Source organism: Arvicanthis niloticus, chromosome 17 (assembly GCF_011762505.2).
Source record: "Arvicanthis niloticus isolate mArvNil1 chromosome 17, mArvNil1.pat.X, whole genome shotgun sequence".
Taxonomy (NCBI): Eukaryota; Metazoa; Chordata; class Mammalia; order Rodentia; family Muridae; genus Arvicanthis; species Arvicanthis niloticus.
In genome coordinates, this window is record NC_047674.1 from 61909980 (window position 1) to 61937722 (window position 27743).

Below are 27743 nucleotides of genomic sequence, written 5' to 3' on the forward strand. Positions count from 1 at the left end.
TATATATATATACACACATACATATATACTTGTAAATCTACTTATTTGAGTTACTTTGTGTAATATTTTGACAGATAAAAATATAGGTTTTGGAACCATTATATGTATTTGTCTATGCAGTAGCAAACATACATTATAGCAAACTTATAACAAGTTACGTATGATACCAGAGTAAATTTTGTAGAAGGACAAAAAGGAAAGTGATGATTTATGTTTAAAATATAATGCTAATTCATTATTTACAAATAAAATTTCAATACACATTATATTAAATGCACTCATTTCAAGCTTACATTCATATAGTATTCACATAAAATTCATTACTTATAACAATAAAATTGGATTTTGGCACTGAGCATTTGATAGCTTGTTGACATATCATTTCATCTACAAGCTTGATGTTCTGAACATGTGGAGAGAAACACAAATTTCCTAAGAAACATAGTACAATCATTGGTCATATACGGAAGTGAAACTCCTATCTTGTTCCAATGCTATTCATAGGTATTACTTCACAAGCAAGAGGATGAAACATTTGCATTATTTTGATTTCACTGGGGATTTGAAAATGAGGTCCACTGCCTGAATCTGGAATAATGTTGTCATCATTCCAACACAGAGCACACCTTCTATTCCTTGAAGCATCATCCCTTGCATGGAAACCATGAGGAATTCATTCCAGAGTATGCATAAATAAATATTTTGGGATTCTTCTATTCATTTTTGCTATTTTAATACTTTAAATATCATAAGCTTAGTTGGATAGTTGTTGATTAAGAATATTACAAAATATATGTGAAAAGAACCTGCTTTGCTATGAGAGCTACAGTGTGAATGAATGAGGCTCTATGATGTTTATAATGCAAGAACACACCTCAACAATCTGATAGAAGGACACAAAATGATGAGTTGGGCAAAATTCACTCTTCTATGTTGGAAGATCTTGTAGGTCTGAAATACCATATTTTACCAGAAATTTCATCATTGTCACTAGTAGTTTTCCATGGCCAAAGTTTTCTATTTTTTATTTGTGTTTTCTTTTTCCTTTGACTCCTTTTTTCACCCCACATTTGAGCATCTCAGACTCCATACTTTCAAATACTCCATAGTTAGTGAGTTGACTATGAGATAAACTGAAGGGTAAATGAATTTTCTTCCTTATGTACATATACAAATCAGTAAAGTGGCTTAAGTATTAAGACAACACTGAAAAGTAGGACATTACAATGTGTAAAATTATTTAACTTTACATTTTAAAAGTCACACTAGAAATTTTTAAGTCACATTTTTAAACAAAAGAGTTCCACCTTTTAATGCTTTGAGAGACAATAACTGTAACCTATAAAAACAATTCTAGGGTTTGGGGGAACAAGGTTTGTGTGTAATTCTGAATGCTACAAAGAGAAGCAAAATTGCATTTAATGACTGACCTTTTGAAATCCATGTATACAACAAATATTAAAAATGATGGCTTCTTCTCTCTATGACTTGTTTTTACTTTTGTTTTCTATTTCACTTGGAATTCAATATATATACTTGCTGTGATCTGCCCAGTCCCTAAAAATGGCTTATGTGGAACAGTGTCAAGAATAGATCCTGAATGCTAAACTATTTCATTAATGAATGTCCACAAGTAAGCAGGGTTTGCTTTCCAGTTTCTCGGTGAGGTGCTTGGGAACTGCTGGTTATAAATATGCATTGAATGCTTGCTGATGAAGCAGGTGCCACCTGTAACAGATGTTAGACAGAAACCTCTCTGTATGTATGGCTCAATTTTGCCTTCAACACTGACTTAGAAGATAAGCCAAGACATTATATTTGTAATGTGAAACAACATTTACTGTATAAAAGCTGGAGCTAGAAATCTGTTTTTCCTCTTCTCCTTCCTTTACTTTTCTTCTTGACTTATTGCTGTAATGCTGCCCAACAACCATTTCATGCTTGGCTTTGGGCCCTTCTCTTTGAGAGCATGGCAACTGTGGACATACTTAAAGAGCTCAGTGCTTTTATCCAACTCCAACATAGACTCTGTTTTCTATCATTTACACATAAAAATGTCACTGTTAAATAAGATATTGTTTGTGTTGCTTGTGCTTAGAATAATGTATGGCATCACTGAAAAAAATTATTGTGGGGCTGTGATGTAGCTCAGAAGGAAAGCCCTTACCCAGCATGTGCAAGGCCCTGCAATAGATTTCCAGCACCACACAAAAACAAAATATGAAGAGAAAAAGAGAGGGAAGAAAGATAGAGATGGAAATGGTAGAAAAAAAGGAGAGGGAGTAGAGAGAAGGAGAGGATGGATAGATGGAGGGATGAATGGAGAGAGTACACATGCAAGATGGCAAGAAGCGATAAAAATGCACACCTTGAAAAATGAGTAAATGCCATAGTTTAGATCATGGAAGAGCAACACAACCTACACATGGAGAGAAGTGAACTGGCTAACTCACTGCACCATTCACAGTGGTGATTGTGAATGAATGCATAACCTCCATGCTGTAGTAATTAAACTGGTGTCCAGTGCATTAGCCAGTGAAGATGATCAGGACCATCTATTCTCCTTCCCATGGACTGTCTAATATATATTCCCTCTTTCCATAATAAAGATAAATATTTGGCCACTTTCTTTGGCTGGGGCTTTCTGCATTTATATGCTTAACAAAGCTATTCAAAATTAAAAGTGCTATGACGAGAAATAAAGCTGTTGCTTTTATGCTTGCTTCCTTCTCACTGTGCAATTGTTACTTTTTTTCTGAACTCATCCATTATAGCTTATTTTATTTCAGCAAAACTTTTTCCTCTAAACATTTATATTTTAACATGTGTAAGATATGCTCCAAACCCTTTTATTTTTTCCAGTACTACCCTATAGCAATGCCCTGTTGTGTATATTTTAGGTGAGATCATTGTAAGTTATCTTCAGTCCCAGATCCCTCTGGACTAGAATCAACATCAAGGAGGGCCTCTTTATTGGTGAAAGTTGTACTGAGGGTTAGGCTCTGTCGAGGCTTCACAGGTGCAAGTTCATTTAATTTGATATTTTCATTTCTGACTAGAATGGTCTTGTCCATGTTCTCTTCACTGTGCCTTGCGACAACAGCATCAAATACATCTAATTTTGGAGGCAAGGTTCCACTTTCAAATAGATACTTAGCTAGATAAGAAACACAAATATTGGTAAAGAATGAGGTAACCATGGAGAGAGTTTTAAATGGGAATCTCTGATTGTATATACCATTCTTGTCAGGGTAATAACCAGGGTAAAAGATTAAGGGCTGTAAGTATAGATATGGCTCTCCTCCAGTAATTCTCAGGAAAAGTCCAAAAATATAACCAGCAACTGCCCCATAAGTGTTGGTTCCTTTGATGAAGAGTACACAGAGCAGCTGTGGGAAGATGATGATGTAGACGAGGTCAGAGCTCAGGTACCAGAGCCCATACACAGTCTTTGTCAGCAAGGCCATGGCTGTTGCAGATGCTCCAAACACCAACACAGTGATTCTCATGACCCATACAATTTCCTTGTCTGATGCCTGTGAGGAATCAATGCACAGTCAGTTTTGCCAACAATGTGCTGGCTTTTTAAGTTATGAGTAGGATAAACTTCTATGCTTTAAAACCGATCTTAACCAGTCTCCTGGGTCCAAAACTGATGCAACCTATGGCACTTGGGTGCAAAGGCTTCTGTTTACCATATGAAGGAAGTGAGATCATGAAGCCTTCTTCTGAATGTACAGAGGGAAAGCTGAGATGAACTGAAATCATATGTCCCACATAAAATCTGGCAAGGTGAGATCTCACTCATATAAAGTATTGAAAGTATGGGCAACCTTACAGCTTGTCCTTGTAAGAGTCCTACCAAAAAACATTACTTTTTTAGTGCTTTAAATCAGATATTTCTAAAAAATACTGATGCTGAAATACTAATGGACCATTTTAAAAAAATTGTGTGTGTGCATATACATACTTGCATGCAAATATACATGCTATGGTACGTGCATGGAGGTTAGAATTTACAAGTATCAGTTCTTCTAATCATATTGGTTCCAGAGATGGAATATGGGTTGTCAGACTGGATGGCAGGCACAATTTTTTTTTTTTAACTGAACCATCTAGTTGCCGCCAATGGACTTATTTTGCTGACTATGACATAGGAAAGCTGGTGAGAAGTCAAGCTTTATATGATAGAGAAAAGCTCTTGAGAGAGGTCAATTGTTCTCCAAGGACTACAGTAGCAAGCTGTCCTAAAACTTTTTGGCTCCATAAAAAAATCAAATAGAAAGGATATTATATGCTAAAGGCATCCTGTAGAATTCAGAGACCACAGAAGTCATTATAAAAACAGTGTTAAGTAGTTTACCATGACTTATGGCTACTAGGTCTCTCTAGGATCCTAGTTTATTTGATCAGATTAAATGCTGATTAAATTTTTGAAGCTGTATTGTCTTTTACCAGAAAGACAAGAAATTTAAACTATAATAACATGATGTCCTCTTGAAGAAAAGTTACACTAGTATCTTTCCTTTACTGTGAAAATAGACTGTGGCATGTGTTACAGTGATTCATTTGCAGGATAAATAAATACACTAAATTTAAATATGTGTTTTGAATCAATATAAGGGTTGGATTTCAATATAGTCTCAATGTGTATACACAGATTTGAGTATCCTTCATCCAAAATGTTTGACAGCAGAAGCTTCTTATATAGTGAGGTGTTGGGAGCCAAGTCCTAGCAGAAAGAGGTTCTCATCTTTGCAGCAATCTTGGGCTATGTACCCCGACAAGAGACTTATTTTTCAACAGCCCACAACAGCTGAGCACATTCTGATAAACATCTTGTTTTTCTCATATATCTTGTTTTGTTGTTTAGTGCCCCCAGCTACAAGGTACATGTGGTAAAGTGTCTTTAGCTGCATTCCCCTCCTTGTGCTTATATATACCCATGATCTCCTTTCAATAAAAGGGGACTTGATAAGACTCCATATTGTCTCCATTCATCTCATCTCTTGCCCCTGCAGCCCCACTCTCTCTCTTGCTAGACCCTGTTGACTGACCTGCGGACCAGAGCACCTGGACCCAAACACGGGGAAGCACAGACCAGGTCAGTGAGGGGCTTATTTTTGAACGTTGGAATATTAGCATGTTCATAATGAAATACATTAGGAGTGAAACTCAACTTTAAAACAGAAATTACGTGTTTCATATAAACTTGTAGATATGGCCTGAACATAATTTTATATACTGTGTTTAGTACAAGGTTTCATAGTATAATACCTCCCACTAGTAACATTTTGTTGGTTTTCAAAAAGTTTTGGATTTGGAACATTCCAAATTTAACATTTCAGATTATAGAGACTCTACCTGTAAAACTATATGCGTAATAAATGTGGCAAATACATTGACAATGACTACTATTATACTACTGCTACTGACAGATTAAAAGGCTGGCCTTACATTTTGTCTGAAGGAAAGCTGGTAGATATTCCGAGCAAACATGGAACTTGCTGACAGGATGGATGAGTCAGCTGAGGACATGACAGCAGCAGAAACAGCGCCCAGCCCAAAGAAGGAAATGTACACAGGGCAGAGGTACTGCAGAACAATTGGGAGAATCATGTCTGCTTCCTCCTTGGTCTTGGGATCTGGAAACCCATATGCTGTCTGGTTCCAGTCTGCGGAGCAGAAACAACCATCACAACTGAGAATCTTCATGTGGTCTACTGAGTTAAGAAGCCCACATGCTGGTCATGTAATATGTTTGACCTGTCTGGGTCCAGTGAGTGTTGATAGCATTCAGGTTTAGTTATACATGCTGGGCCCTGGCCCACAGATATTCTTTGTGTGCAGTGGTGCTTATTCAGAATCACAGATAAAAAACCTTAAACCAAAGCATTTTCTTTATATCACTTAGAACTGAATGGCGCCCTGGGACCTATGTATATACTGAAATCACAGCAGATTTTTTTTTATACCCTATTCACCCTTTTTCTGAATACAGTGTAGCCTTGGAGCTACGTTTGAGTTAGTTTGCTTCTAGGTAATTCCATCTTATGTAGAATTTTCATTATAGAAATGGGGTAGGTTATGTTAAGGGTAGGCCTTTTGCATTCATGAGGCCTAGGTATCTGGGAGGCTTTCAGGTTTGGTGTAATAAAATGACCTGAAACATTAGTTTATCTTTGAATATACATCCATTTTGCTGTATATGTGCTTTCGTTTGTGTGTTCACACACATGTGTGCTTTTGCATGTTTAGTACTCAAGTGAAAGAACTATTTGTGGAAGATAGTGTGCACCTTCCACCATTGGTTGCCATGGATGAAACTCAAGTTGTCAAACTTAGTGGCATATGCCTTAACTCTTTTTTTTTTTATTAGATATTTTATTTACACTTCAGATGCCATCCCCTTTCCCCATTCGCCCTCCCCCCCTTAGAAAACCCCTATCCCATGCCCCCTTTTCCTTTTTGCCTTTATACATTTTTTAAAAATAATGTTAATCGTAGGCTTTATAAGTTTGGAATTGTTCAATCAATGCCTTAACTCTTAAACCATTTCATTGTCCCTGTGTTGGGTTTGGTTACAGTTTTTGTTGAAAAAGACGTGGGACCTGGATATATACATTGGTTGTTTTCTTTGATATTTGTTGATATTCCTTGATGTTACAATGTCAGGGCCAACCAATAGTAGTTCTTGCCATTTGCCCACTTCCCATTACAGTTACAATTAAAGGCATGCCTATATGCTACCAGGGATAAAGCTGCAAATGAGAAGTTAAGTTACTAGAGGTTATAATGACAAATATACACCCTATGTAGGAAACAATAAGCTGTATGTTTGTTTTTTTTTTTTTATAACCTGCTTACACATGCATGCATACCTATAGTGGGGAGTGGATTAATCTGCCTTTGAGAAGCAAACCCTATTTTCTTTTTTCAGAAAATGCTAATGAAGACCTTGGCTAATGTTTTTGTCATTCAGTTATTATTTTATGTCAAGTATGGACATGGAACTGGAAGATTATACTATGAATCATGACTTCTGTTATAAAAACTAAAATAAAAATATACCAAAGTAATTCAATAAATAGCATTCCCTTTATAAAAGAAAACAGGGTAAAAGGTGAACTCTTTCCAATCTGTTTTAATGAACTCTGAGAATGTTTCTGAATGTGGGTTAATGTTACATATTTTCATTCTATATGTTGCCTCATAATCAAAATTAAGACAGCTGTAACTTAGCTCTGAAGTTCATAAAATGCTCCACTGACCACAGATCTCAGTTTTGGTTATTATGCTCTTGTGATTTTATGTTTACACCTCTTCTATGTCTCTTAAGCCCCACTCCACAAGGTGATAATATTGATTTTAGGCATAGAGGTGATTAGGTTGCAAATACAGAACCCTCCTTAAAGTTGTCAGTGTGCGCTTGTAGGGGGATCTAGCTTCCTTTTTCTGTCACAGAAGAAACATGAATGACAGGCATGTTTACATTCAAAAAAATAAAAGGCAAGTGTTTAGAAATGTTTCCTAGAGGTCAACATGGAGATAATAATTTCATATTGCTTTTTTTAATTATCTTAGTATTTAGTTTTTTTTTTTTTTTTATCTTAACCAATACTTACTGCTTAATTTCTACAAGGAGAATAGAGAAACCTTCTTGGTTAGCAAACTATTGAAAATAAAGAGCTAAAATCTCATGTTTACACAGGTTCATGGAGACCATAATGATAGAAGGGGGATGGTCTCCTAAGGGAGTGGATTGCAATTTTTGCATCTCTTCGGCTCAGCAAAAGGACTGTAGAAAATCTTCAGTGTTCATTTCCATCTTTTATAGTTAATCTCAGAATGGAGTAGTATTTTTAACTCCCCTACCCCTCTGGTCATACACTGTGCATCACAGTTATCTCCTGGTTGACAGAATACAGTTGCTAGTTAATCAAAATTGGGTGTTCCAAAAAGTTTCATCATTAAGCAACAAAAACCAAGTAAAGAACACAGAGCTAGAATTCGTTTTGTAGAATGCTATAGCAAAGGCACAGTGAGGTCATGCAAAAAGAATTCATTTACTATGTGGGGTAAAGAGGGATGTGGCATAGAAAGAAGAGCCATTTGGGTTTTGGAACACTACCTTGAAAATGTGACAAAGATGCAAGAGGTTTACCTGTGGAAGCTCCAATGGCTCCTATGCATATGGCTGGTAGAGCCATCACCAGGCACCCAAAAGCTGCCAGGAAAGACAGCACCTGAGCATAGGTGGCCGAGGATGAAGATAGGACCCTCTGAAAGTAGGCTTGCCATGGGATTCCACCCAACATCTGCATGAGAATCCAGAGATTTAGAGTAAGTCAAATGAAGGGAACAAATGAAAGTGTTGCTTCTTAGGAGTTTTGCAACACTACATCATTTGAAAAGTTTTAGTAGATTATAAAGTGTGATGATGCTCCACGGGCCACAAATCCCAACTGTTACAACTGTGCTTGCAGTATAACAAATACTTCAATGTTTGTCAATTTAAATTCAGACCTTCTGAGTGGAGGAATCTGTATTATTATTGGCTTTGGGTGAATTAATTGTTACATGAAAACATGGTCCTTTTAAATTTAGTTAGTACTATTGTTAATAAAACAAACAAAACAATAAAAATAATTAAGGGAGGTTATTTCCTCCTTTCTTAGTGGTAAGGACACAGCAAGAATGTGCTGTCTATGAAGGGTCAGCCCTCATCAGATATATCTTGCTAATGCCTCAATCCTGGGCTTCACAGTGAGATTATGACAAACAAATTGTGTTGATTCCAAGCTGTCTAGTAATGGTAGTTGTTAAAATATCTAGGGAAGGCATGTCAATGAATAAAAATGGTGTTTCATTTTTGTTTTGTTTTTTAAAAAATCATGATTCCTTGAATTATTTCTCTATGGGACTATACTAGACAGTCTTTTCTTTTTCTTAATTTGACTGCTTTTAGCTGCTTTAAAATTACCCAGAAGTCTTCAATTTACTTTGAGAAAGGAATCCAGGACTGTCGTAAAGAATTTAAAACTGATTGGGATTCTGAAAATCTTGTGATAAAATATGAATCATATGGCCCAATATTGTTAATTAACATCCCTATAGATGTTAATCATATAGTGGGCATGAGAATGGTGGAAAGACATTGTTTTCACACTCCTCTGGGAGAGTCAATGCACTGTAGTATTTTAGTAAAGGGGAGTGTGCAGAGTGCTCATTGCACTGAAGAGAGGATCAGAACTTCTGTTTATAATTCATTTTTATTGGATATGTTCCACGATTTGGTTTTCTAATTAGATTACACATATTTTAGCACAGTATACCTAAACTATTGATAAAAGTGAATATGTATACTAGAGGTATGCTTAATATTTTCATTACAGGCACAAAACCAAAAGGTTCTGTGGCATTAAAATAGGCTACAGGAAGTTTGAATGGAAACAAAACTGAGAGACAATTATTTGAGGTTGAGAGAAGAAGAGATAAGTGGATTTCTGCAGAGCAATGTGCAAAGTCTGCAGAAATGGCATCTGAGTTGGACATCAGGAAGATCAGAGTTTCTTGAGGGGATACTAACATTAAAAAAAAAAAAAAGTAAAAACAGTATGATACTCAGGTATCTGTGGGACCACTCTATAATTTTGGTAGAGTTTAGGGTCTAGAGCAGCTGTCAAAGAAAAGTATGGAAGATTATTGACTTTCCCCTAGAGTATTGAAACATCTCTTACTATTAGATGGATGGAAAGTTGGTATTCAGGAATTAGTATACAAAGGAGGAAATAGTTGAAGGAGATTGCTATGTCACCTGTGGTTTTTCTTCAGGGATTTAACTTTAGAATTGCTGTCTTATTTATCTTTATTTCATTTGTGTCAAGTATAGCACAGAGTAATTTTCTTTCCAATACAAGTCAAACATATTCAAAAGTAAAACAATTAAAAATAAATTGTAAAATTAATAAATTCATTCCTCTTCTGTATTCATCCAAAACCATTTCTTATTTTTAAATGTATAAGGTACTACATCAATGACATCTCTCATGTCCCTAAATTATAATGAATTTATTCACTTTTACATACATAGCAACTATCCTGAATCTTTATAGTTTTTAAGTAAAGTAATATCTAACTACTGTTTTCAAAGAGATAAGTTAATACACTGAAAACCAGATCCCAATTTGATGGGATTGAAACTTAATTGAGCTTTGGGAGAGATAATTAGATGAAAAGAGTAGAACTCTTCTAAATTTCTAAATGGGATTGGTAATCCTTGAAGAAAGGGTCAAGAAGTTATGTACCTATTCTTTCTGCTATGTATGGACGTAGTGAGAAATCAGAAGCCTAAACCTGAGGAAGGCCCTTTATACCCTAACATCTAGCAAATTCTAGCTACTAGAGTTTTGAAAAATAAACGTTTGTAGGTACTTTGTTGTGGGTGCTCTACTGATGAAAACAGAAGGCAATATGGAAACTGAGTTTGGAAGAACAACAGAGAGACCAAGAGAAGGAGACTGTAGGTCTAATTTAGAGGTAACTATGAATGGTGGGTCTGAGAGAGACTCCCAGTGCCATTAATAGTACTCAGAAATCATGTTAATATAAGGATGTGTAAAAAATAACCATAAGTTCAAAGACCACCATTGTTAGAATTCAAATCTTATTTCTATAGCTTCCTTTTCCATTTAATATGTGGTGTTTGGTTTCTACATGTCTTACAACTGGGATCATAAGCTTGACTAAGGAGTTAGATATAATGTGTTATTTTACACAAGTCCTACTAGAACTTCCATGTAAGACCATGCAATTCTTATGCTATGCTTTAATTCCTAGCTCAGACACAAGGTTGATAGTAAACAATTTGCCTTCTTTTTTATCATCTCTATGTAACTACAAACACAATGGTAGACATGTGTCATTCACATGTCACTCTTTATATTCATAATTATAAAGTATCCCAGGAAAAAGAAAGTCAAGAGGTTTCTTCACAATCCTGAGGAAAGAAGACACTACCAGAAACATGTTTTCCCTTAATTCTTCCAGCTTCTTACTGAAAACATTTTTTTAACTGGGAAAGACATACCCACTTTGAGTATTGAAAAATTGTTAATATTCAGCAAAGTGCCACACAATTAACTTATAAAACATTAGCATTCCTCTAAAAACTAAACAAAATAACAAATTTCCTTTTTACTTTGTTCAAAAAAAAAAAAAAAAAACCAATTTCTTACCTTGAAATTGGGATGCAATGGCCTGTTTTTCATGTATAACCTCCTTAGTTAGCAGAATCATAAAATCTGATTGGGTTTGCCTGGTTCTTTCCTCTTCCTTAGCCTGCACTGTGCTGTGATTTCCTCTGTGCTTGTCTCTAGCCCACAGTGCTGTCAAACCAGGGGTTTGTGTGTGTTTAAGCCATCTTTTGAACTTCTCTATTGTGACACTTCCAACTTACCTTGTGTCTTGAGGGCCTAGAATCTACTAATTGATATTCTATGTAAATCATAAATGAACTACTTATATCAGAATAAAGTATATTTTAATACTTTGTTATAAAACACAAATCAGAAGCTTCAGGTGGCTTAGCTCTCCAGTTAAGGTAAACCTCTATGTTACAGTTAGGATTACATGATTTATGGAATTCTATTACAGCAGAACTCTGTACCTAGAACATGCAATGACATAGTGCTGGACCTTTAAGATTCCATTTGCTGTCCACTTTGTCTAGGCTACTGTTAGTCAGCATGTGGCTCCACCCTTCCAAGAAAAGAGTTAATTCCGATATAGCTGAGTCAGAAGGTGAAGACTTGTGTACACATGTGAAATCCTGAACACGTCTTTGATTTTATGAACAATGATATCACATTTCTCAGATGACAGTGTCACTTACCAACAACAGAAAATTATCAAGCCATGTGTAGACTTCAATTGATTCAATAGTTCCCAGCCAGGGACTCTGGTATTTAGCATGCACAGCTGTGAATCCAATGTCGGTGACTGCAGGATGTGACAGGGCAAAAGGGACACTGATCCACTAGAAGAAAGAGTAACATTGGAGCATTGGCTATGAGCTTAACTGTCCTGGATATGCATGGTTCATGTTCCTAGTTCATCTTTTTCAGAGTTGGCACAGATTAATAGCTACTCTTTCTCAGACAGAGAAGGAATTGAAATTATGTTCTCTATGCAATGCCATCAAACACTGATTTAGAAAAAAGTGAAAAAACTCATTGAATACTCATATGCTTGATTATATTGGATCATATAAACCATAGAAGTAGTCAGTTGAACCTTTTGAGAAGAAAATACTGAATCACATACGCCCACATACTCATACACACACAAGCCAAACACACATACACATACATTTTTAAGTTTCCTGTGAATCCAGCAAAGATACATATCCATTAATATGTGAGGGGGACAGGTGATTGAAGAATGTGCCCCAGGACTAGTAAAGAAAGGCAGAGCTGAAAGAAGTCAGGAAAGAATGAACAAGTAGAAGCATACAGATATTACTCAACTTATGGCTGGCTATGTGGAATAAAATAATTTAAAGTAGAAAATACTTTTAACTCACAGGACCTACCAAACATTACTGCTCAGCAGCAAAATACACTAAAATGTATGGGTTGCTCCCATGTGATTGTGTGGTTGACTGGGAAGTGCAGTTGTTTTCCACTGCTAAACATCAGAGGGGATTGAAATGAATTTTGCAAGGTTGGGAAAAGATGCAAATTCAAACTTCAAATAAAGTTTCTTTCTAATGTGCTTAGCTTTTGAAACATTGTAAAGCTAAATATCCTAAACAGAAATATCTTAAAGGATAATTTGCATTCATTGTGTGTGTGTGTGTGTGTATGTGTGTGTGTGTGCGCGCGCACGCGTGTGTGTTTGTCTGTCTGTCTGTGTGTCTGTATGTTTAGATTTGTTGGGTAACAAGGTTTGCTGGCAGTGAGGTGGCTTTTGGGTATTAGAGACAAAAAGAAACTCAAGAAGAAAAACTTGAGTTTCAAGCAAAAATGTTTTAATATTGTTTTGTAAATAACTGGAAGCTAGAAGTGTTTCTTTGGGGTATTACACATAATTCAGCTTAATGTCTTGGATACTAACAATGAGTTACAAAACATAGAAACAAATAGAAATATCACAGGATATCCTGACAAAGCTTGGAAGGTAAATAGAAACTTTGGAATAGAAAGATGCTCCTAAGAACAGGATGGCAGAGTCAACAGCCTCTGGATTAGAATAGGGAACAGAGCCAGAAAAGGAAGACTAAGTGAATCTAGTGTGAAGCTTTGGATCTCCAAGAATGATTACAAAACCCACAGAACTACAGAATCTGAGAAGGCATGGTCAAAGTATAGGTTGATTAGGTATGCGTGCATAGGAATTAAAGCTATCAAAATAAAGTATATTTAGACAGCCAACTTTATAGTGCTTAAATTAAGAAACCCACAATCATGTAGTATTCTTTACCTAATAATACACAGAAATGATATAACTTAAGTAGCTTACCTCTATAACTTATGTACTTAGTTATGTCTTAAGGCAAAAAACTTTTCCCACATACATCCCTACACGTTTGCCCTTCCATTCTTATACCTACACACGAGTCATTAGTCTGTGTGTCTTACATTCTGGTCTCATAAAAAGCAATGAGACAGGATATACATTGTTGGTTGATAGGTTCATTACCTGGAGTTGGGCATTATTGAGATAACAAGTGCATCAACTATGAAAGCTACTATCACCCATATTGATCTCATTTCTGAAACTCCAGGAGAACAGCCTTTGTGTTTTCTGCTTTCTTTATGGATAAGATGGTGATGAGTAAAATCCAGAATCTTATTCATACACTTAGTTTGGACAATTTGAAAATAGTGAGAATTTAACTTTAAAATGTGTTCATGGTATTTTATAACACAGTGAATAGGAGAAGAATGGGAAATGGAAGCTGTGTTACTACATGGGAATATTTATAGTGTAAGTCATATTGTAGTCAAATGATTCCTCTGGGATATTATTACTGATGATATAAAGGTACAATAAAAAGTTATCAGATGTATCTCCAAACATGTGGGGTAAACCCCAAAATAGTCATTGGAGATTTTTTACTCTAAGAAAAGTAAGTAAGAGAAAATATAATTGAGGATATTTTAATCCTGACTGGAAAAATGAGTGTACATACTTTGCAGCTCTGCAGAAGGACAATTGACCTGATGTTTGTATTTGATGAAGCTGTGCACATAGACTCATGTCAGTCCATGACACAGGATGTACATTTCCATTTATACTTCTTCGATATAAACTAGGTGTTTCACAGTTATTATTATGTTTGCATTTGAGGACACAACGATTTACAAGTAAACTAGCATGTATTTAACATGCCCCAAAGTGCTTTCACTGTTATCCTAATACTAGTAATACTCCACAGTGATAGTATTCCTGGCTTAATAATATATATCTGGGGTCTAATTTATCCTAGGACTAACATAAACAGTAACTCTTGTTAATCTCATATGTAATTAAGCCCCTTATTTTTAGATCCTAGAGACTGAAGACTAATATTTGAATATTTGATTTTTCTTTTTTTTATTTATTTACATTTCAAATGTTTTCTCCCTTTCCAGTTTGTCCTCCACAGCTCCCTAAGCCTCTCCCCTCCCCCTGCCTCTATAAGAATGCGCCCTACCCACCCACCCACTCCTGTCTCAGCTCCCTAGCATTCTCCAACTTTGGGTTATAGAGCCTCCACAGAACCAAGGGGCTCTCCTCTCATTGATGCCAGATAAGGAAATCCTCTGATACATATCCAGCTAGAGCTATGGATAGCTCTCCCCCATGTGTACTCTTTGGTTGGTGGTTTAGTCCCTGGGAACTCTAGGAAGTTTGGTTGCTACTCACATGGTGGTATGACAGAAAATTTGTCACAGTGGAGAACTGGAATTCTTTCCTTCAGTTTCTATTAACATGTTTCTTAAAGTCAAAACTTTATCTTTCTTTAATGATTAGCCTTCCTCTAAGATGACTTACAATTTCTTTTTTTTTTTTAATTTTTTTTATTAGATATTTTATTTACACTTCAGATGGCATCTCCTTTCCCCATTCCCCCCCACCCCCTTTAGGAAACCCCTATCCCAAGCCCCCTTTTCCTTTTTGCATTTATACATTTTTTAAAAATAATGTTAATCATAGGCTTTATAAGTTTGGAATTATTCAATCAGAGGTGTAACCCACTGACCAACCTAGATATAACAACTATCTTTGACTGGTGGAGATACTGGAGAGATGGCTCAGCAGTTAAGAGCACTGACTGCTCTTCCAGAGGTCCTGAGTTCAATTCCCAGCAACCACATGGTGGCTCACAACCATCTCTAATGGAATCATATGCCCTCTTCTAGTGTGTCCAAACAATAAACGAATATTTGATTTTTCTAATGATATAATTTTTGTGTCCTATCAGTCATCCTGTAGTAACTAACAGAAGAAGCAGAGAAGTATTTTGCCTAGCTTGCCACTAAACCTTAACTTTGCTCATAAATTGAAAGTGTTGCTGCTGCCTACCAAAAAGGATTACAAGAAAATTGGATTCAAACTAACAGGGGTAGAAAGCAGGACCCAGATATTTGTAAGAAAGTTAGGGCACACTTTTTGTCAAAATCTACCCCCCCAAAAGGCAGGGCTTTTGATCTATCCAGTTCATATATCAAGTAGTAATAAATTTACTTTATATTTTTTATTATGGAAACATATACCCACTGACTTTTGTTAAGATACATATTATTTTTTAGAAGGAAATAAGGTAGGCAGGCAGGGAAGGAGGGAGGAAGAAAGGAAAAAAGGAAGGAAGAAAGGAAGGAGAGAAAATGTGAGTGATGTCACTTACCAGTCCTATAAAAATGCAGAATAGCTGCACAACATCAGTATATGCCACAGAGTAGAGCCCACCCACTATGGTATAAAGAATGGCAATGAGTGCAGAGACAATGACCGATATGTTCACATCCACATCAATGATCACGCTGATGGTGGCCCCTGGAAGAAAATGATCAGGCAGTTCAGTGGGCAAGAAACACAAATGATTCTGCTTCCAAAGTACAGCTACAGCAGACATGTCCCAGGGGCTTGTAGAGTATGCACAACAGTAGTTGAAAAAAATTGTGCTGAAATTTTGCTTTAGTAATACATATATATATATATATATATATATATATATATATGTGTGTGTGTGTGTGTATATATATATATTTACATATAGTAGGCTATATCTGAACTTGGCCTTTTGCTAGTTAATCTATGTAAGACATTAAGTGAACAACTAGAAATGTGGGTAAATTCAATTCCATTCGCAGAACTTGTAATGCCTTTAGTATATAAAATTCTAACTTAATTAATCATGTATAGCAGACTTCCAAACAGCCATAAGAAGTCTTTCTCAGAGGTATATGCAGCCATTACCATAATTTACAATGAATATTTATTTCTACTGTGTCTTGTGCTAGCCAACTATAACAAACAAATTCTACAAGATACCAAAGAACTGAGTTAAATTTATAGGAGAAAATAATAAAATTAGTAATTGAAGTTTTCAATTTTTTCTTTCTCAAAGACTTGAAAGATCTCTAAAAATTGTAGAGTTGGTATATGTGTGGCTTCTCCCAAGAATGCCAACATACTGAAGAATCCAGCCTTTAGGAAAAATCATAGTTTAAGAGTTCTCTTTGATGGCTTTCTGTCTAGGTTGTAAGTTTCTTTACGGGTGTAGGGAGTAGGCATTGTCAAAGAACCCTTCTATGTCCCTCTTTCTCTGTGAGTCTGCAGATATCAATACTGTGGCAAATGCAGCTTCCTTGCTCTTTACAGTCAGCAGGAGCATAGCTCTCCAAAACTGATGGCTTTTGGCAGGGGCCAAGTGGTGAAGAGGGTATGACTCAGTTTCTTTAAGGGTCTGGCCACCAGGAGTTTGACCATGCTCCAGTGAGTGAGTGAGTATATGGACAATACAAATTGGACTTGTTTTATTTGTGTTTCTTTTCCTCCTCCTCCTCTTCCTCCCCCTCTTCCTCCTCCTCTTCCTCCTCCTTTTCCTCCTCCTCTTCCTCCCCCTCTTCCTCCCCCTCCTCCTTTTCCTCCCCCTCCTCTTCCTCCCCCTGTTCATCCTCCTCTTCCTTCTCATCCTCTTCCTCCTCCTCTTCTTCTTCCTCTTCCTCTTCATCCTCCTCTTCTTCCTTCTCCTCTTCTTCCTCCTCCTCTTCTTCTTCTTCTTCCTCTTCCTCTTCTTCTTCTTGTTCATCTCTATCTTCGTTGTCTTCATTGTCTGTGACATCTTCTTTTGTGGAGGGTGTTGCAAGGGTTGGGAGTGGAACTGAGAGGACTTGGAAAAGAGAATACTTGGTGGTGCTGATATTAAATTCACAAATAAATATATTATTGGGGAAAAAAAGAAAATCATACTTTAGAGCCTGGAGAGATGTATCAGTGGTTAAGAGTATATATACTGCTCCTGCAAAGGACCCTGGTTCAGTTCCCAGCACCAAAATGGTGTCTCATGAGCATCTATAACTCCAGTTCCAGGAGATCTGACACCCTCTTCTGACCTTCATTGGTACCAAGTTCACAGAGTATATATACATACATACAAGCAAAACATTTATACACACAAAATAATAAAACAAATAAATTTAAAATTAAAAAAGAAAAAATCATAGTTTTAGTAGCTTTCCTCTTCAATTTGGTTGATTTCTTGACTTATGACACTGTTTATTATGTTTGCTGGTGACTGTCTTTACACTGAGAATTTTATGAATGGGCAGTTTGGAAAACTGCTGTATATTTATACTCCTTAACAGGCATCCTCACCATGGATACCACCTACCACAGAGGAACATCCATTATTTTAAAAATCAGTTCAGGTTGTTTTGAAACACTAATACAAAATACTTTTCAGCTCTGACTATGGCAATATAACAATTTCCTTGAATAAAAAGAAAAATATAATAAGTACCTATGATTCAAATATAAAAGACACCAATAATCTATCAGTGCTTTTAACAGATGCAGGACTTACTGTATTGATACTTAACAGGTTTTTTTTCTTTTGTCTAAAGCTTGTTTTTAATGTTGGAATTTTAGTTGAAAAACCTACGTCATTCTTTTGCTGAAGTTTTCTGCTTTCATAACATTTCCAAGTTATAACCCCATAAATTATAAGCAGTTTAATCATTCACAGCACTAGATGTTCAGTCTTTGGAGATGCTACCATTTGGTTGTACCTCAGTGGCCTTAGTGAAGTCTTCTCTGCCTCTTTATCACATCTGAGTTGGACTTTTCTGAAAATATTTTCTATATTATTACATTAATTGTTGTGAGGATAAAACTGCATCTGCTAGTGTAATGTTATGAAACAAATCGCTGAATTTAAATACTAGAAATGTAAGACGGCATTTTATTCAAGCATCCTAAGATACTATCAAAAATTTTGGTTTATTTCAGGGTCAAATGATAATCAGTCCTAGCCTGACAACACTAGGCTGGTATTGAATAGTACTAAGTGTTAACACAGTGCAACGTGATTCAGCAAGTGGATGTGAAGGGAGAAGACATAATAAGCAAAAAAGATATAGCAAAAGTCATAGGTTCTGGAGAACTTTGAGGACGTCAGTGTTACCCATTCAGTGACAGCTGGATATAAACATGAGGCAACAAATCTTGTTTAACATGGTAGGCAAGATATGAGAAGGATAAATATTTGAGTCATGTCTAGAAGAGGTTACTCAGGAAACAAAAGTGAGAGAAGACCAGATAAAGAACTGATCGTGCAGATGAAACCTGTGAACATGGCCATCTGCTCCCACCTTGAATACACAGTTGAGAATGATCTCTTCTGAATATTACTTTAAATAAATGTAGCAATTACAGATAAAAGATTCGCCTTTGTTTTTATTCCCCATGTTTATTCCTAGTGAGATGAAGATGAACACAGAGTTTATACTTGTCTGTTCTTAAGTGTCCCAGGATTATTTCTTACAAACAGTACTTTTGAAATATATCCAGCAAGGACAATAATTTTATGATACACATGTGCTGCTAGAGCATAGATTTCTATCAAGGGGCAAGGGGATACAGACACATATATGTGTATGTATATATATATATATATATATATATGCATATATATATGAATGCTTATAGTATGTGGGGGAATATATATATATATATATATATATATATATATATATATATATAACTTTATATGTATATGTATAAAGAGAAACTGTTAACTTGTTTTCAGAAACTCTGAGATACATATAAACACACACACAAATATCTGTAGAAGTAATTATATTAAAGTACAGAGTTTAGCTACTATATTTTGCATTTGTAAAATGCCATAGAAACATCAGCTCATTAATTCTATTCACCCTTTAGGGCTATTATTCAGAATCTTTATTCAGCCAGAGATGGCATTTTGTATTTAGCTGTTATTTAGTTTACTCCCCTTTATCATAGCGTGGCAGGTAGTCTGTTCTGAAACCTGAAATTTCTAGTGCCAAACTTGTGGCAAACAAAATGCCCTTGTTTCTTAGCTAATGAGCACAAGGTTGGGGAATACATTATATCATTAGACTTTAAGGGAAGGACTGTTGTCCAGCAGAGGGGCATGCCATTTTTCAGAGGTATTGGTATATTTTATAAACCAGCCAATTGTCTTTCTTTTCCCATCATCACTCATTTTATTTCATGGCCACAGACCAAGAAAAGTACCTTAGAGTATATAGAAATTTGGGAGGAAAGGGAGACAAAGTGGGTGTGAACTAATCCCAGTACATAGGTTATATAAGATAATACTAGAGCCAGAAGACAAGCTAATGGTTTGGTATATGTTAATGCCAAAGGAAATTCCATTTGCTCTAACCACTTAGGCCTGGCTGTAGACTGCCCTTTCATTTGGAGAAGAGATGGGAAATCTTGTGTAGAAGAATGCATGGATATGGCCACCTGGTCCATTGAAGTCAGCCATGTGGGTTCAACTTTGCAGCTGCCCAGAAAGCAGCTCCAGACAATAGACTGAGACAGGTCTGCCTTTGATCTAAAGGTAGTAGATCGAGACTAAAGATTTTTCTTAGTCCCACTAAAAACACAGGAGGTGAGTCCAAAGCCTAGACAACTGGATTTGTAAAGTGTTGGGTGCAAGATGGAAGACTTAGAATTCTGTAGAACGAATTCAGGAGGCAAAGCGAGAAAAGAAAGCAAAGGCTGTGCCATGCCTGTAGAGCCTGTTGAAAATTTTGGTTTTAAAAGAAAAGAGAGTAATGAAGCCTGAACTTAGAAAGAGTTGGCTACCAGAGAAGGACAAAACTTCAAGCAGGGAGACCTTAGCATTGATCCCAGTGAGGAAGGCCTAGCTGAGGGAGGTAGAAGGGAGAGGTGGACAGAGGTGAGGAAGGTAACTGAGTATCCAGAAGGAGAACTGACAAGTTCAGTCTAGTTCTAGCTGAACTGAGGCTAGTAGAATGAAGGAGGCAGCAATGCAAGTGATGCAGTTCCCCAGGATGTTCCTTTCCAGTTACCTGAGACACAAGCCTGAGGTTGTTTACATTTCAACAACTGGTCATGTTGTTTTAACCTCCAAATGTGCATCTCCAAGAGTAGTAGACTGGGTGAAGAGCAGCTAGGGACTGAAAACCGATCATATGCTGACAAGAAAACACTTAAGCTTCAGAGAGAATTCTTCCTGTGTTCTATCAGTCCTGGTTTTAATTTACCATTGATTGCCCCTAGCATTACTCTTTTAAAAAGAACTTACATTTACATGTCGAGTTAGATGGCTTTGCTTGAATGCCTGTCTATTCTATCCACAGGCTGTGAGGTCCCATTTCTCTGCAACTGTTACTTACTGTTGAGACTTAAACTTTGTTTTATATTTGCTTTTAATAGCATAGATGTCATGTAACAATATTACTACTGTTTAAAAATCTTTGAGAAGTTTAGTTTTCCATACATTTATCAATTTTAGCATGGCAGTCATTAGAAGGGAAAACAGGAACGGTAGTATGTGCTTGCAGAAGTCAGAATAGTTACTGGAAGTACAACTTTAGAAGTAAAAAATATTTATTTAAATTTTTTTAAGACTAGGGATTTCCATAAACCTTTGGCTAATGCACAAGATTTTAAACTTCTGATCAAACTGCACCTTTTAGTTGTGCTTAATTAAGTGTATTTCATTCTAACTCATATATAACCTTCAGAAACAACTCATGACCTTTATAGATCATGGCCACACTTTAATGATGTGATTTAGGTTTAAAACAAATGATGCTGAGATTAGATTTCTTTCACCACTATAGTAATATTTTAGTAAGACTTTCAGTTGAGATTTTATAAGAATAAATATGGCTTTTGACGTGATTTTAAAAGTTTTTTTTTTAAAGAGGCTAAACTATAGGCTTAGGATTGAAAGATTCAGTAGAATCACCTTCAGTTCTTACCTAATGCAGAGAAAATTGCTGCAGCCCAGAACATCTCTCCCATCAGTGCAGGGATGAACAGCAGCCCACCCATGCGCTTCCCATAGATCTGTTGAAATGGGTCTAACATAGTCACATATCCCTTGGAACGCATAGGTTTTGCAAAAAATAGACCACCTAAAACAAAGCAAACAAGGGCTTGTGGGAACAAAAAAATTATGATAGATACTCTTTTACGATACCATCCCCCGACTCCAGGAAAATGAATTGCTATGATATCAGTATGCACTAAGAAACACATCTTACATGTCCTATGAATATAACACCAAGAAATATTTAGCAGCCTAACATATATTTCTTAGTACACTTTATACTACGTATGCATACCTGGCAACCAGATGACATAAATGAGGCATATGAATTGAAAGACATGGACCAGGTCAGTGTATATTAAAATACTTTGATACATTTGTGACACACAATACAACATTTAGACACTTTAAGCACAAGGCCCAATAAAAGCATTTTGTGTAACAAAGTGAGAAAGTCTCTTATATAATATTCAAACTTTTAGCAGCTTGACTTACCAAAAGGAACACAGGGACAACCAGGTTGATTAGGCTTTAATGATATATCTATACTATTTTTTGAAAGAAATAAATCATAGCTATTTAAGAAACTCAGTGTAGGATCAAAGAGTTTTTACACAGATCATAATCAGGAGGCCAATAATCCAAGCATTGGTTTTATGCTACATAACAATTTCTGGTAATTGCTACTTAGAAATTTTCTCTACAGTAGTTTTTCACATCGCTTTACTTATATTTTTTTTATATTTTATGCCAAGTACTGAGTGAGTCACTGAGATCTTAATATCTACTTACCTAAAATCAGACTCAGAGAATATCCAATGGGTGCCTGAGCCCAAGCTAGACCACAACCTGGCCCATAAACTGCTTCAGCTGTCCCATTGATGTAACCTCCTCCAACCCAGGTGGCTGAAATAGAATAAAGAGTAAGGTTGCAACACAGTTCACCTACTGTGTCCAAAGCCCAGCTGTCAACACAGTTGGCATTGGCTTCATGTGGCTATATTAAGCTCTGCCATGTACTTAGTACTCATTGAGATATTCTGTTAGATATGTTTTCTTCAGATATATAACTGCTGTGTAGCACAATTACTGCATAAAAGCATTTATAGAACCAAACAAAGCAGGCCTTGGCTGAGCAAACTCAGGGCTAAGGCTGACTTACAAGCTACAAATTTCTCTTACTAGATAATAGATCTGATTATTCTTTTCTTTAATATAAAATTTTATTAATTCTTTGAGAATTTCATATAATGATTTTTTCATATTCAGCACCAATACCTTTCCCTAATGCCTCTTAGACCCATAATATTTTATTCTTACTGGCAAAAGATAAGTTAACAGAACTTTGAGATTTTGTATGTACTTCTAAGAGAATATCAGAAAGATCCAGAGTGATCCCTGTGTACAATACACGTGGGATGATATGGCTCCCAGGCTCTCAATACTCTTAACCAACAGGAACATGAATAATCCAACTAAGAATGCAACATAAAAGCACTCATCCATATGTACAGAAATCCTGTCTATACCATTAAGATGTTATTGACTGTTTTCATGCCAGAATTTAGCCCCCTACTGTCCAACAGGCAAAGAAAATGTTGGGGCTAATACTACTTAAAAAATACATATGTATATTTGTGTGTGTGTGTGTCTGTGTGTGTGTGTGTGTGTCTAACAACAATTAAAGAAAGAGAGGCAATTTGAAAGCGAACAGGAGGGGTACATGAAATAGTTTGGTGGAGGAAAAATAAAAAGAGAAATGATATAATATATTAACTTGAGAAGACTTTCTGATTGGGAATTTTAGGGACATTTAATGTGAAATTTATGTCCTCAATGCTGATATGGACAGGAACTATACAGCAAAGACTCCCATCTTCACAGAAGGTTTCACACCATTCATTGCTTTTCTCATTCTCATCCCTGTTGAACTTTTAGAATTCCCCTTCCCCATGCAGCATACAGAGTATGTAACAAGGACCAGAAGAAATCTATCCTTACAAGGTTCTGAAGCTGAGATTTCATCTTTGAGATAAGATGGCTGAAAGGGAAACAATGCTAGCAATACCTTGGTTCAGAATAAAAATGGCTCTAAGATCTTAAAGAGCACAGAGCTTATTAACAATTACATTTCACTGTGTAGCTTTTCAGTCCTTCATCCAAAAATAAAATCAGTGCCTGAGTGATTGCATTTATTATAATGCTGAACTGAAAACTTGGTCACTTATCATGATTAAAAATAGTTTTTCCATTTGTTATTGAGAAAGTCTGTGTGTGTGTGTGTGTGTGTGTGTTGTATGTATGTGTATGTATGTATGTATGTATGTATGTATATATGTGTGTGAAATAATGGGCAAGAGTGCAAATTCTTTTCAACTATGTATTCTAAAAGAACCTACATTTTCACTCTCTATTTCTTATGAAATGCATGTAAACAGCTGAACCTAGTGAAGCTTAAATAATATGGTTCAAATTTTAAATAAATGTTCATATTGACCAAAGGTCTTCTGAGCTTTGAAGAAGAATGGTTAACAAGTCAGCTAGACTATGATAACACTTTATAACATCCTCATTTGACTACTTTTATATACTTTAATGGTGTATAATATTTTTTAAAAAAACTACTGTAATGGAAGAACAAATTCTGCAACATTGTATGATTATATGAAACGATAATATTGTATGATTATATAATACTAGAATATAATAATAATCATCAATGAATAAAATGCTTGGACATTCAACGGCTCAGTTATTATTATTTGTGTGTACAAAGTGCCTTTTTAAAGAGACATAGTACACCCTTAAGAAAGCTGCACACAGCACAACATGGAGGAATAGTGAGTATAGTCATCAAAAGACCTGGTGGTGACCTGTGCTATCTAAGCAACTCTGGAGATTCCCTTAGCTCTGCAACCCTTTCACAGAGCCTGTTGTAAAGAACATACAAACCCAACTGCAGTGGGTGAATAAATATCTGAGTTTACAATTCGAATATTTGACAAATTAAAAATTATATAGTCCATGTGAGACACTGTAAATTTCAGATGGCCAAAATGTTCAGAACAGAAAGACTGTCTTCATAGGGAAGTAAGGTCCCTAGCTAACATACAATGTCAATTGTCTTTAACTAGCAGGTCTCCACAGAAATTGATATTTCATTTGGATTTGATTTCTAGTAAGACATTTTTCTAATGAGACATCAAGAGTTCCAGCTAGCATGTATCATGCTGCTAGTGTTAAAAATATTCACTAAGGTTCCGATCAAATGTGCTGTTAGTCAAAGTGTTACCAATCATTTATAAGACACGATTTTATATTGTTTTCAGCATTATTTTTGGAGACCAAGACAAATATGAAAAACTACAGAAATCATTCTGAGACCAAAGGAAGAACAAACGAGGGCCCCTCCTAACAAAAAGAAGATTATAAAGGAAGAGAAATGGGGATGACGGCCTGTGAATTCCTTTGAGGACACACCTTGACTTTTTCCGTTGTATACCAACGATCTGGAAAACCTTACTTTTATTGTAGATTGCTTCCTTTAAGGAAAATGGGTATTAAATGAGAAAGTAGGCTTCTAACAGGAATAGTCAGATCAGAATTCTACTGCCTCCAAAATCATCTATTTAGGCTAAAAACTACAACTAGGTAGCATTCACTTGGCTTTGAAGAGGGTTCAGGCACAACCCCAGGCTTGAATTAATGGACACATTGAGATACCCTCACATTGTCTCATAGGTTCACAGCATTCCTCCACTCCTTTGTTTCTACCATTCCCACCCACTAGCCAGTCACGAGACACCGTATTGCTTCCCTAATATTAAGGTCAGTGATTTGTTGTAAAATTATTTTTGTCTAGAATTACTGAAATTAAACCATATTCTTTTTGTTTTAAATTAAATACGAAGTTTCTTTAAAATATAAGTAGTGGACTGAAAGAGCTCCCAAAAACAAACAGCAATGTTTGATTTCTCCCTCCGAATACAAGCCAGCCTTGGAAAGGAATACAGGGAAACCTACCTGTCATGGTAAAACCACCAACCAACAAACCAATGTCTCGGCCCCCAACTATGATGGCTTCGCTGCGCTCTTCTGCGTTACCGCTGTTTTTTGTTTTCCATGCAGCCCATATTCCAACCAGAAATATAAGGAGGTAGAACAGGATAATAGCTACCAGTCCTTCTACATGGAAAGGCATTTTTATTTAGGGTACTGTGCAGATCCTTCCACAGAGGGCTACTTCATCAAATCTTCTGTAGAAAATACAGCAATGCATTATTAAGCAGCCAAGCACTATGCTTACATAGGCTGCCAAAAATAAGCAGCTGGATCCAGACATCTTTTTTTTTTTTCTTTTTTGAAAAAGCTTGCATTGAAATCCCATAATACTAATCATGGCCAACAAGTGTCCAGTTCACTGCTCTGTTTCTGCTTAACAAGTTAACGCTTGGCATTCGAAGAAACAAAAAAGGAGTGAGCATAAATGCAATTACAATAATTTTTTGTATTTTATAAATTCCTTCAAATTAAAGTTAAGTCTGTTTTGTATTACAACTCAGTTCTTCTGTCAACAGATTGTTTGCAGTGATTATGCCTGCATTTGCTCTTTGAAACTAAGTCAATATTCAATAACTGTTTATTAAGTGTATCCTAAAGGAATACTCTAAGATAGTCTCTCTCTCTCTCTCTCTCTCTCTCTCTCTCTCTCTCTCTCTCTCTCTCTCTCTCTCTCTCTCTCTCTCTCTCTCTCTCTCTCTCTCCCTCTCTCTCTCTCTCTCATCTGTCTCTCATCTCCCTGTGTGTTCATTCTTCGTTATTTACTTATCCTTTCAGACTTCAGGAAACAGGTCCAAAAGTAACCCAAAATAAAAATATCTGGCCAAAATAACCCCTCCAAAAAACAAAACACTCCCCCCAAACAAAAAACAAAACAAAACAAACTAGGAAATTTTTTTTAAAATTTTGTTTACTGTGACAACTAGGTATGTTTTCCGTTGTTTAAAAGAAGGACCCTCTCAATCTCTCTTAATCTTCCTTTGTCCTTAGTTCATGTCAAGTCCACCCCACCCCCCGCCCCCACCCCCACCCGTGCCTCATCCTGGTCTCTGCAGAAAAGGATTTTAAAATAAGGCAATGTATAAACCACAATCACAGTTATGAAAACTCGAACGAAAAGAAGAGGACTGATGTCAACTTCTAAAATAAAGCTAGATCTTACGGAATTCTTGTTCTCTTATTCCGGACAAACCAGGTCTATTTCCTTCACCCCAGTTCACACCCATAAGTTTTTGTGGGGGTCTGAGCTTTGCAAGTGGGTGATGGGGCTCTGGGTGCATGCACTCACCTCCGGGATGTTCTGGAGGCAGCGCTCGGACCGACCGGGTGGGCTCACAAGGTGGGCTCCGCCTTTGTGAGCACAGAGCCACCAAATTCCCCCTCCGCCCAAACTCCCTGGCACCCTGATCCCCTTTGCCCCCACCCCTCCCAGAGCCCGGGATCTCCTGAATCCAGACTCCTACAGACGCTAGCATCCCTAGAGCCACAAGTGCTTTTTAACTGAGTGGAGGGGGCATCCCCAGCAGGCAGTCTGTTCTTCCTCTCCCGCCCCGTGGGTGCGGCCCCAGCTCTTGTTCCCGCAGGGCTCTTACCTTGGCGTCACCCGGAGCTGCTTTAGGAGTCCGGGAGACCCCCGAGCCCCAGGCTGTGAGGGACAGCGAGGGAGGGAGGCACGAGGTGAGTGAAGGGGGCCGGCAAAGAACCCGATGAGGGCTCAGAGAGGCCAGGCAATCGATCCGGGTATTGGAAAAAAAGTCTCTTTATAAGGGCGGAAGGCGGGGGCGATCGTCAGAGCTCTGGAGAAGGACGTCAGAGCAAAGTGGTGCTGGGCGGGAGTTGCGGACTGTGCCCTGGTGTAGCATGAGGTGCAAGGGAAAAGCCAAGCTCAGAGCCAGCACTCGCCCAAGTTCCTGTTTCCATCCCAAGTCAAGTCACCTGCTACCCCAGAATGGAGGACTCCAGACTAAAAGTCTATCCAGTCTAATTGCCCACTCTATCTTTCTGGGGGTGCAAAAGATAACAACGGACTTGGAGGCTTTCACTTGGAGATACAGACTGGAAGCTTCCAAACCCTGCCTAGAGGTGTCTCAATGAAAGATCTGTTAAGGGCTTTGTCCCT

The 27743-nt window shown here is 36.9% G+C and overlaps 1 protein-coding gene and 1 long non-coding RNA gene across 3 annotated transcripts in view; one reads left to right on the forward strand and one right to left on the reverse strand.

Annotated features, from left to right (window-relative positions):
- On the reverse strand, positions 1–27353 carry Slc5a7 (solute carrier family 5 member 7). Of its 2 annotated transcripts, none has more exons than XM_034521931.2 (9): positions 27217–27353; positions 25589–25821; positions 22358–22471; positions 21495–21650; positions 15893–16041; positions 11894–12037; positions 8165–8318; positions 5458–5675; positions 1–3536 (listed from the first exon to the last, which is right to left on the reverse strand). In XM_034521931.2, exons 2-9 carry the CDS (start codon positions 25764–25766, stop codon positions 2907–2909), a joined length of 1743 nt encoding a protein of 580 aa, XP_034377822.1. In that variant the 5' UTR covers positions 25767–25821; positions 27217–27353; the 3' UTR covers positions 1–2906. The 2 variants fall into 2 exon arrangements, with proteins under 2 accessions (XP_034377822.1, XP_076771522.1); XM_076915407.1 differs by lacking the exon at positions 27217–27353 and adding an exon at positions 26913–26986.
- The window catches only part of LOC143434884 (uncharacterized), a 46074-nt gene continuing 45516 nt past the window's right edge, over positions 27186–27743 (forward strand). Inside the window, exon 1 of the long non-coding RNA XR_013104738.1 lies at positions 27186–27301. This is a non-coding gene — a long non-coding RNA (uncharacterized LOC143434884). The remainder of the gene's footprint in view (positions 27302–27743) is intronic.

Coding starts and splice junctions, on each gene's coding strand:
- Slc5a7 (XM_034521931.2), bottom strand. CDS start 25,766: ATGCCTTTCCATGTAGAAGGACTGGTAGCTATTATCCTGTTCTACCTC. Junction 16,042..21,494: donor AGCAATTTTCTCTGCATTAG/GTAAGAACTGAA, acceptor ATTTTCTTCCAG/GGGCCACCATCAGCGTGATC. Junction 8,319..11,893: donor TTGATAATTTTCTGTTGTTG/GTAAGTGACACT, acceptor ATTCTCATGCAG/ATGTTGGGTGGAATCCCATG.